The sequence below is a fragment of the Prosopis cineraria genome, unplaced genomic scaffold (genome assembly GCF_029017545.1).
Source record: "Prosopis cineraria cultivar Desert tree isolate PC_DT_omini unplaced genomic scaffold, ASM2901754v1 PC12, whole genome shotgun sequence".
Taxonomy (NCBI): Eukaryota; Viridiplantae; Streptophyta; class Magnoliopsida; order Fabales; family Fabaceae; genus Prosopis; species Prosopis cineraria.
The window spans coordinates 27,449,013-27,460,130 of NW_026555343.1; the positions used below are offsets into that span (position 1 = coordinate 27,449,013).

Below are 11,118 nucleotides of genomic sequence, written 5' to 3' on the forward strand. Positions count from 1 at the left end.
ACTAACTTTATATACATATGAGACCAAAAATTTCAATAGTCAGGCTTATTAAAGCTAAGCTTAAAGTATCTTATCCTCTTAAAAAAGTTCATATAGCCAAGTTTAGCCCTAATTTTTTTCGGGTGGATTCGGGCTGATTCGTCGGGCTTGGTCTGAATTACCGGCTCTAAAAGGGAGTGAGGGTTGAAGAATCCAATTCAAAGAGCACACCTCCATCCCTACTGTATAAAAGACCCAATTTGTAGCAAGGTTAAAACTTCATGGGATCTACTTAAAGTCACAAGGACTTTGTATTTTTCCATGATTCAAACAATAATTCACAATGGTAAAGATATCTAGGTGTGACGCATTATAGCATACAGCTTCTAATAAGGGCAACCAACCTACCAAAACCAACACTTGAATTTATAGACTCAGAATAGCAGCATTGCAAGCATTGATTCAAAGCTTCAGCAACACTATAAGAAGGGGAGATAGCACACAAACTCAAAGTAGCACCCTTAGTACAGCTATTAAATGTCAATTGAACCATAAAACCATGACTAATATTATAAAAGCATGATAAAAAATACCATAACATAAAATAGAAAAAATAAAACTCAATGGCCACAAAATCGATATAAGCAAACTTAGGTCTCACATTAGCCACATCTTGTTCTTGACTATCCACATTTTGCATTTTCATTGCACTGTGCACCAATTATTGGTAGCCTAAAGTATACCTAAATTTGCCAAGCATAATTCTAAACCATATGATCTTAAGCAAGCTTCAACACAACAAAATCCTCCATGAAAAGATCATCATTAACTTGAATTATTAATGGAACCGGGCTTGCTAATATAAACACAACAAATGAAAACATTCAAAGCCAGAATATGACATCCATAATATTATACAAGACCATACCGATAGATAGCAGTATGCAATTAGATTTAGGAGAGTTCATTAGTTCAAAGAATTAAGGCACCTGAGTAGGTAAATTCACTTGCTGTTCCTCAACAAACTTAGAGGCATATCTTATCAGCTCCTTATACCTGGATCTCCTAAATTCACTGAACCTCTTCTCTACCTTTGCTAGTCCAACCACCCTTGATTCTTTGTTACCTACTGCTGAATGCGCCTCAAATCCATAACTCAATATCCTCAACTCGTCGTTCATCTTCTTCATAAATCACAATCATAGTTCCTTTCGTTCATCCTTCCTTAGTCCAAAAATCAACACTCTCTGCATCATCAATAGTTTTGGAGGCATCCATTAAAGGTCATTGACCAACCTTACATGACCAGAGAACCTTTGGATGAATGCCAATGTCCTACCAACCCTATGAAATTGTTTCAAACCTCATGAAACTCAAATCTAGAACCCTCTCATCACCATTGTTAAGTCTTCACCTCCTCCAATTCACGCCCAAATCCACGCTACAAAATATGCACACCCATGCCTCCTCGTCGAATGGTCGCCAAAGAATGGCATTTGAAAATGCCTCCCGCTAAAGAAGAGGAACCCCTTAATGAAGGGGAGCTCCCCCAGAGAAGCAATTGTCTACATGATGAAGGGAGAAACCCTTGGCTGTGAAGAAACCTAAGACGAGACCAACCTTTTCTTTCTAATACTTTATTACAAAAGGAAGTTCATGGTTAAAAAAAAAAAAAACTTACATTTCAAAACAATAGGATTATAAAATTAAGGGTGCAATAAAAGCAAAAGTAGTGGGGCGAAAAATGTTTATGAAAAACAATATATGAACATATTCTTGTTTATTCAAGGTTAATAATTTTGTTCTTAAACTATCGGTTTTAAAGCATTTAGGAAAAAAACGTTTAGGACCCAAACTCTTGTTGGATTTCATGTTTTCCTTTGCTATTTGAAAATAATATATTGTCACCTCTACTATTAATAAATGTTAACTTTGACAGTCAATTAATTAGAAATTACATCAAATATTATAGATATGATCAAAAAATTATAAATAAATACCTTACAAGAAAATTAATACCAATTAAATTTTCAAGGTTACAAATAATTATCAAGAGGAAAATGATATTTCTTTCTCATGTAAAAGACCAAAATACCATTTTAACTAGCTACTTTGACTAGTTACCATTTTAACAAAAATATTATATTTTTTTGATAATATATTATTAAAATATTAATAATTTAAATTTTAGGGAAAATATAACTTTAAGTAATACTTTACTTGCTTTTTACTATTGGTCACTGTTCTTTTTTTGATATTTTTGATCCTTATACTTTTATTTTTTATTATTTTAGGTCTCTTTAAGGTTTTTATACTTTGTTCATGGAGGGACATAAAATAATAAAAAAATAAAAATACAGGGACCAAAAATACTGAAAAAAATAAAGAGCTATAGAAAAAATTGAGAAAAGTACAGGGACCCAAAGTTATGTTTTTTTAAAATTTTACTATTATTTACAAATATTCACATACAATTTACAAGTTGACCATTAAAATTTATAATTTCTGAGAAAATAGCAACTTATCTTGTTATAAAAATTACAACTTAACTAGTGTATTTGTGATTTAAAAGTAAATGCAATTTTTTTTGCAAACAATAATAGTTGAGCTAGTAAAAATAATTCATCTATAAATTTCAGATACGTTGGTTGAGTTCTTAAATTTTAAAAGACGATTTATAAATTTTAGAGGAATATTCATAAATAATAATTATAATATTTAAACATTAAAGTATTAATATTTTAAAAATATTACTAAAATATATATTTTTAAATTACTAACGTGTGTTAATGTCAATAATGGTGATATGATAATCACCCAGTAGCCACTCAAAGTGCTTAGTCAAAATTGAATTTTAGTTTTTTACAAGTAAAAGAAATAAATTTTTTCTATTAGTATTTATTTGTAGTTTAGAGAAAATATTAATTTTTATATAATATTTATTTGTAATATTTTCAATCCTTTTTCTGGTAATTTTTTATGTTTTTTTAATTTTATGATTAACTTTTTCTAATGGTAGGGGCAACATATATTGTTTTCAAATATTTAAAGAGAATTTTGTGTTCTTACCAAAAAAAAAAAAGAATTTTGTACCAAAAAGAGTTTAGGGTCCTAAAAACATTTGGGCCTCTAATTTAAAGCTAAAATTTCACTTTAATCCTTTTATTTATTGTTAATAAATTGATGAAATTATTTATAATATCATATAGAGACAGTAAGATAGGAAATCATGAATAATAATATATATTTTAAAAATTTAAAAGTGTAAAGACAAAAAAATTAATAGAATTACAAAAACTACAAAAGATGATGATAATACAAAATTCTAAACTTAAATGATTTTGAATGAGAAATGAAAGATACCCTTCTTCTTCGTTCTCCAAAACAAACACTATTAGGGATAAATAATACTAACTCTGTTTTAAATTAAAAAATACTTTTGAAGAATATTTAACATCATATAATATAAGACACTTTGATAAAAATAAGATTTTATTAATAATATTTTGAGAGAATTTTAATTAAAGACTGTGGATGAGATTTAATTACTACTGGTTCCCACAAAAATTTAAAACTTTAGTTTAGCCTGAGGGGTTAAAATGGAAATAATTTCAAAAATGAAATAACCAAAAATACCCTTCATATGTTATGCAGAATCATTAATTTTTAATTTTCTTACTTCACTTTTTTATTTACTAATATAAGTTGTAAATTACATGAATTGACATGTCAATAATTATAAAAAATTTAACATCAGTTGTTCAATCACAAACTACAATATCAGTTGTTAAATTACTAACTTTACTTATTAGTTTATTAATATCAGTTTTATATTACAACTGATGTTAGTAAATTAATTAAAGTTAATAAATTAATAATTGATGTTACTACTTGTCTAACAAACTGATATAATTTATAACTCATATTGATAAATTAATAAGTTAAATAAAAAAATTAATAATTAATGATTCTGCATAACAAATGAAGGGTTCTTTGGTCTTTTTACTGTTAAAATTATTTCCATTTCAATCCCCCTAGACTGAATTGAGCTTTTAAATTTTTTGAGACCCACCAGTAATTAAGTCAGATCCATGGTTCTTAATTGAAATTCTCTCTAATATTTTTTTAATATTACCTTTCTCATGTATTCTCTCCCTTTAATATTTTTTTTGTAAATGGATAATTAAATGGAAGGCATTTCTAAAAAAATTTATATTTTTATTTTGAAAAATAAAAGTATAAAATTTATTTAATAAATTTTATTGATATATATATTTATATAATTTTATTTAAAAATATTTTATAATTTAGCACGGTGAAAGGAAATGTGACATTCTCTTTTGTACTTCCTCTATTAACAAATATAAGGCATTTTTAACTGAATTTTACCTTTCAATAAAGTAGTTATATTTTTTAATTAACTCGATCTTTTTATATTTATTCCTATTAAAAATCCTACAATAAATATAAAGTCATTATCAATAGGGGCACTTTAAAAAAAAAGACAATGATTACACCTCAAAAGATTAAAAATATCTTATATTTTTAAACATTTAAATTTTTTAAAAATATCTTATATTTTTAAATAAAGAAAGTATGTGATACTGTATTTTTTTTACTTTGAAAAGAAGACATAGTACATTCATAAAGAAGAGGCCCGTCAGTGGAAAAATATGGAAATAGAATTTATAGAAAACAGGCTACACTTGTGGCTTGAAAGCCCAATCAAGCTGATCTTGTTTGAGCTAGTCAAGTTGATTAGGCTGGGCTTTGGATAAGCCCCTGGATTGGGGTTAATTCCAACTTTGTCCTAAATATTTGCATATTTTATTTTTAAAAATTTTGTAAAATTTAATTATTTTATCATGTTATTTTTTTAATATTTTTATGTATTATATTATTTTTTGTGTTCATTATGAATATCTTTTATAATTTCAATTTTTCTAATCATGTACATATTTAAAATTGATTTTGTACTCTATATCATGTAAAAATAATAAATAATTGTTAATTATATACAATTTAAAAAATTATTACTATAAATTCTAAAATTATTTTTATAAATAATCCATTTTAAATAATTTTAATTATATTTTGTATTGTTTAATAAATTTATTTTATATTTAATTTTTTAAAAAGAAATCAAGCATTCGACCAAAACTTGGTCCCAGTGTTTGAATGGCCCGATATTCGAATATACACAAAAAAGTCGGGTATCCAGCTAGGATGAAAGCCGGCCCAATCTAACCCATCTGCGCCTCTTGAACTTAGTATAGGCTATCAACTTTGAGCTACAGGTAAAACAAGGGTTAGTACTTAGTGTTTTCTTTTAAATATATATACATAAAGTGCAATGACATGTCCCACCAAGAAATCCTTGCACGGCAGCATTCGGGTGCGTGATGCTGAGGTGGCTGTACATTTTTCGAGTTCCGATTTGGTGCATCCCCTGACCACTGGTTTTTTCCTCTGTTTCTATTTTTCCACCGATGAGTTTGATTGGTAAAGTAATTAAACCTTTTCTTTCAACTATTTTTGATTCAAAATATGTAACTTTTTTATTTTACCTATTATATTTATTAATGTGAATTCTCATATAAATTTATAATATTTTTTCCCTTATCATAGATACTTGAAACTAAAAATAAAAAAGGAAAAGAATATATATTTTATAAAAATAATAATTTTATTAATATATAAATTATTATTAAAAATTGCTTATATTTTAAATTTTAAATTGAATATACTCAACGTAGCAGAAGTGATTTTGAATTCCAAAGAGAAATTCTAGTGTTGCTTTGCAATTATTACAAATTATTTAATCTACAATGTAATATGCTCCTACTTTTATCTTCACATGAATAGAAAAGCGTAATAATAAATTAAATGTAATTAATTTTTTTATTTTATAAATGATTTATTGAGCACGAAATAAAATAAAACTTAGATTTAGAACTGTCCAAATGGGCATTTTTTTATTGTAATTAGCAACAAAATCCATGGAGGCAAGCGTTCGGTCCTTCCGGGATTTGTTAATAAGACCTCAAACCGTCATCGTCATCACCTCTTCCCCGTACAACCGATTGTAATCTTCGTTCTGTTTGTTTAATCCTTTTTAGGTAATTCTTGTAATTATAGATAAATAATCCAGTTCCTTCCCACCTCCATAATCAAGTGCTTTACCAAATCTCCTACTCGGACGATATTTTGGCGTTTTGCTGTTTCGATTCTGTTCCTTGGTGAGCTTCTTCGAATGCCCTCTTGCGTTTCCAAGGTACACTGATTCTAGCACTGTCTCATTTTGCTTCTTTGTATCTATTTGGAAGCTGAGGAAAATATGGGAAATCCAGCACTGGTCGCTTGTTATATGATTTTTCAAGTTTTGTGCAATCATCTATTTGGGTGCTCAATTTGTTTATGATTTTACTTTTGTTTTTCTGCTTCTTTTCTTTTCATCATACAGCAAAAGTTAAGGTCTCTGCTTCTCGGGACTAATTACATTGCTGAGTATGGGATTTAATTTTCCCCCTTTTTCCTGTTTGATCCAGCATAACATCCGATTCTTTCGTCAGCTATGTAAACAACTCTCGCATAGACTAATTGAGTTGTTTTGCTTTCATGACACAGATGTCAACCATAGCAAGAAGAGGAATCCATTACCTGCAGAAGCTAAATGCTGCAAACATTCCCACTGATTTGTTAGAGAAAGGCCAAAATCGTGTGATAGATGCTTCACTAACGCTTATTCGTGAAAGAGCAAAGCTCAAGGCATGTCATCATCTTATTTAAGAACACTTTTATTCCCTTTTGGATCGACATTGCTTATACTTTTCTCCCATGCCTTTTGTTTTATAGAAATTTTATATTTTATGAGTGATTTTGTTACAAAAATTGCAAGAAAGAGACAATTTAAAACTTCCTTTTCCTCAGGGAGAACTTGTGCGTGCTTTAGGAGGTGCAGAAGCATGCCCTTCCCTTCTTGGAGTTCCTCTGGGTCATAATTCATCATTCCTTCAGGGTCCTGCATTTGCACCTCCTCGCATTAGAGAGGCCATTTGGTGTGGTAGCACTAACTCAACAACTGAAGAAGGTAAGCCTATGGGTTTCGTTATACCTAATAGCGAACAGTTTTCCCTAAAATTTCTGTTCGGCTTATGCTAAAATTTGCTTTGTGAACTCATTGAAAATGGTAATTCATTCGTTCATCATATTGATGCCAGAACGAATGATTCAGGGACCTAATTTTTTAATGTCCTACTAATGCAAACTTATAGTGGCATGAGCTGATTTTGCAGGAAAGGAATTACGTGACCCACGAGTGCTAACTGATGTTGGTGATGTCCCCGTCCAAGAAATTCGAGATTGTGGAGTAGATGATGACATATTGATGAATGTCATTAGTGAGTCTGTTAAGCTAGTTATGGAAGAGGTAAACTTTCATTCTGCAAATGTCTCCCTCAAATTATGACACTACTTTTGGAATTTTGATTTTTTTTTATTTTACTGTCCATAACATGCATAATATGTTTGTTTTGATTCAATTGAATATTTTATTTCCACTCTTTTAATTACATTATGATTTATTTATATTTTATATATATTTTTTGGAAAATTTATCTGAGTGCTCTTCCTTTCTGGTATTGGTTCCTGCTAGAGTTATATCTAATAGTAATAGATAGCTTGTTAATCCTTTGTAGTGTTGGAGTATTCATTATAGATCACATGCTAGAAACAGAGATCGAAATTGAGGACAACTGCCACCTCTACTTGTTCTGCTGCTAAGTCTACATGTTGATCGCTCGATTGCATGAGTCCAGAAGCAACTAGATCAGATGTGCACTATTAGATTGAGTTCTTTACTTTAAAAATGATATATATATATATATATATTGCAAAAACAGAGTGATTAACAACGCAACGTTGCTTGGTAGATTGCTCATAGAAAATAGCCTCTTTCTAGGCCCTTTTCTGATTAAGCAAGAAGTCTTGAATTTTGATTCAGATCTTAAACTATTAAGTGAATATATTTTACTTTACATGAATAGTGCCTTCTTTGTTATAGCTTTAACTTGAGTTTTAATGGATCCATCTGTAACCTGATGGGGCTAAAAGTTGGGCGGTCATTGTTTTTCATGCACAAGATTGGTTTCCACCAAAGCCAGTTCAATTTGAATTGCATTTGGAGAAATAATTTGATTTTTAAGCTTCAAGTATTCTATTGTATGAACTATCATTTGACTTTCTGTTATCTTCCTATTTGAATTAGATATATCTCAAATCTCATGATGTCTACATGCTTCCAGGAGCCATTACGTCCATTAGTTTTAGGTGGTGATCACTCCATATCATTTCCTGTTGTTAGAGCTGTCTCTGAGAAGCTGGGAGGACCAATCGATCTTCTTCATTTGGATGCACATCCTGATATCTATCATTGCTTTGAAGGAAACAAATACTCACATGCATCTTCATTTGCTCGAATCATGGAGGGTGGCTATGCTCGGAGACTTTTGCAGGCAATTTTTAAATTCCAATGTTTGTAGCTTTTATATTCTAGAGATAAGGCATTTTGAACACAACCACATGGTTGTTGTCCATGATTATACTGTATTGCTTTCATCTAATTAAGCATTCAGCATTTGTATTGTGTTGCTAACTTAAGATTTGAAGCACACTGATAAATTTAGGCACAATAGAACTAGTTGAATTCTTCTTTAGAATTTAAAATGCAATCGGGATCAAAAATCAATCTTGTAAGGGTGTCAAAAGAAGACAATCATCTTGGCCCTAAATATTTGATTAAACAAATTAAGGAGTTCAATGCCCACCATTAGGCCAAACCATTTACTTATGTTCATATCATATCATTTCTTCTTGCACAATCATAGGATCACTATGACTGACTCCATTGAGTTCGCCACCATTATTGATCTTCTGAAACAATGTATAATGTATATCACATCTGCAATGGGGTTAAGTTCTCTGAGTTGAACTCCTAATAAAAACTATTACAATCTCTGTTGCAAACATTGGTGGTTCTATTGAAAGTTATGTCTTGATTCAACTAGCATATCATAATTATTCTGTAATTTCAATGTGTTGAGAAAATCCTGCAGAATAGTGAGAATTGATAGATATTTGAATGGAAATTTCTTTATATTCTTCAGACCATTTTTCACATGATTCTTTTGGTTGCTAAATTGGTACATGTTCCTCTGTGCTCATTTCTGCATGTTCATCTTATGTTTTGTATATGCTTTCTCTTCGTGATGATACTAAATGCTTCAATATTTCCCAGCCATATCCCTTATTTGTTGTATATCATGTGAATGTATTTTTCTATTGCAGGTTGGTATAAGATCAATAACAACTGAAGGGCGTGAACAAGGCAAAAGATTTGGGGTGGAGCAGTATGAAATGCGTACATTTTCTAGGGATCGTGACCTATTGGAAAACTTGGTATTGCCCCCCCTCTCTGTTAACATTGTCATTCTCCTTCACATTATGCACAAATGATTTATTTTGTTACTCTATCTATCATGTGTGGACGGTTTGAAGCTTCTTAGATATTGATATGTTATCCATTATGCATACTTTTTTCATGTGAAGACATCCATGATTGAAATATAACTATGATTGCAAATTAGGTTTCCCTTTATATACTTAAAGGATATATCTGGTGTTAGAACTAGTAGGGTTATAAAAAATGAGAATAAATCTTTATCAATAACTGGACAAGAATCTCGAACAGTTTTAGCTAAAGCCAAAGGGTGGAGAATCTCTGATAAGTAAAGATTGGGTCATATCATACATTCTCTCATAGAAGAGTCTTACAAATATTAAGTGTCTTGCAGCTGTAATCCTAAGGGTTAAATGACATCACAACATAATTATACCCTATATAATTGACAACTCAGCATACTAGGATAATAAACTTAAACTGCAATTATTAAATGTTGACAACGCTGAAGGTGAAAGTTATTCGACATGGATAACTCACTTGTCTGTAAGATCTAACGTTGGGCTTGTATGTTTCTTGCGTCTTTTATGTACACCAATAGAGGACTTATATCAGCTGGGCACAAAGCATGCTAGTATACTTCGTTTCTAAAGTATTCCCTAGCTCTAATGTAAATAACATTTAATGCTTCATATCACCCGAAATAATGATGATGATGATAATTCATCTCTGTTATAATAGCCCTACTTTTTAATTCTGATGTCTTCCTTTTGCTGAGAGTACAGTGTTGTGATTTAGTGATATTTTGAAACCTCCACTGGCTAATAAAATTTATGTGCTTATATATCAAGGTTCTTAACTATTGTTGCCCCTTAGAAATGGTCTTCATAGTTCATGATTCCATGGCTTCTATACAACATCTTGGATATGAATTTTTATCATTTTTGTGCTTTGCAGAAATTAGGGGAAGGAGTTAAAGGAGTATATGTTTCAATAGATGTTGATTGTCTTGATCCTGCCTTTGCTCCAGGAGTGTCTCACATAGAACCAGGTGGTCTTTCATTCCGCGATGTTCTCAACATTCTGCACGGTCTTAAAGGCGACGTCGTTGCTGCAGACGTAGTTGAGTTCAATCCTCAACGTGATACTGTTGATGGAATGACTGCCATGGTGGCTGCCAAACTGGTCAGAGAACTGACTGCAAAGATGGCAAAATGATAAAGATAATCCTGTCTTTTGATTCTGATGAATCTGCAATACAAAGGTTGCAGAGAGGAGATTTTTGTTGAGCCTCATTGAATAATCCATGTTAGAGTTTGCAACTTAACATGTAGTTTACTTCAGCTGCTGAAAAATCCATGGAAAAAGATTATCTTTGTTAGTTCTGTAGATCAATGTGACAACGGATTGTTACACCTTCCTTGTTAGGATATATTTGTCCCGTTTCCTCTCTGCCTCGTTTGAATGATTTTGGAATGCACATAACAAGAGAATCATTTATCATGGAGAATTTTGAGATGGTTCAGCTATTTGATAGGAGTCCGTATTCTCACAAAGGGAGTGATTTTTGCAAAAATTGTGTTGAATGAGCGACAAAGTTTTTAAAGAATCAGAGTAGGAGTGAATTTTGGTGAGTTTAGCATTCCAACAAAGTTTGATTCCTTTCAAGATACCTAGGAGTT

General features: G+C 30.7%; 1 protein-coding gene across 1 annotated transcript; it reads left to right on the forward strand.

The window, feature by feature from the left end:
- Nucleotides 1-5,991: 5,991 nt before the first annotated feature.
- On the forward strand, nt 5,992-10,888 carry LOC129287791 (arginase 1, mitochondrial). Its single transcript, XM_054924038.1, is given in 7 exon segments — nt 5,992-6,253; nt 6,607-6,751; nt 6,914-7,069; nt 7,275-7,408; nt 8,283-8,492; nt 9,325-9,435; nt 10,394-10,888. Coding segments are annotated over 7 exon segments (1,038 nt in total). The 5' UTR covers nt 5,992-6,232; the 3' UTR covers nt 10,655-10,888.
- Nucleotides 10,889-11,118: the final 230 nt, after the last annotated feature.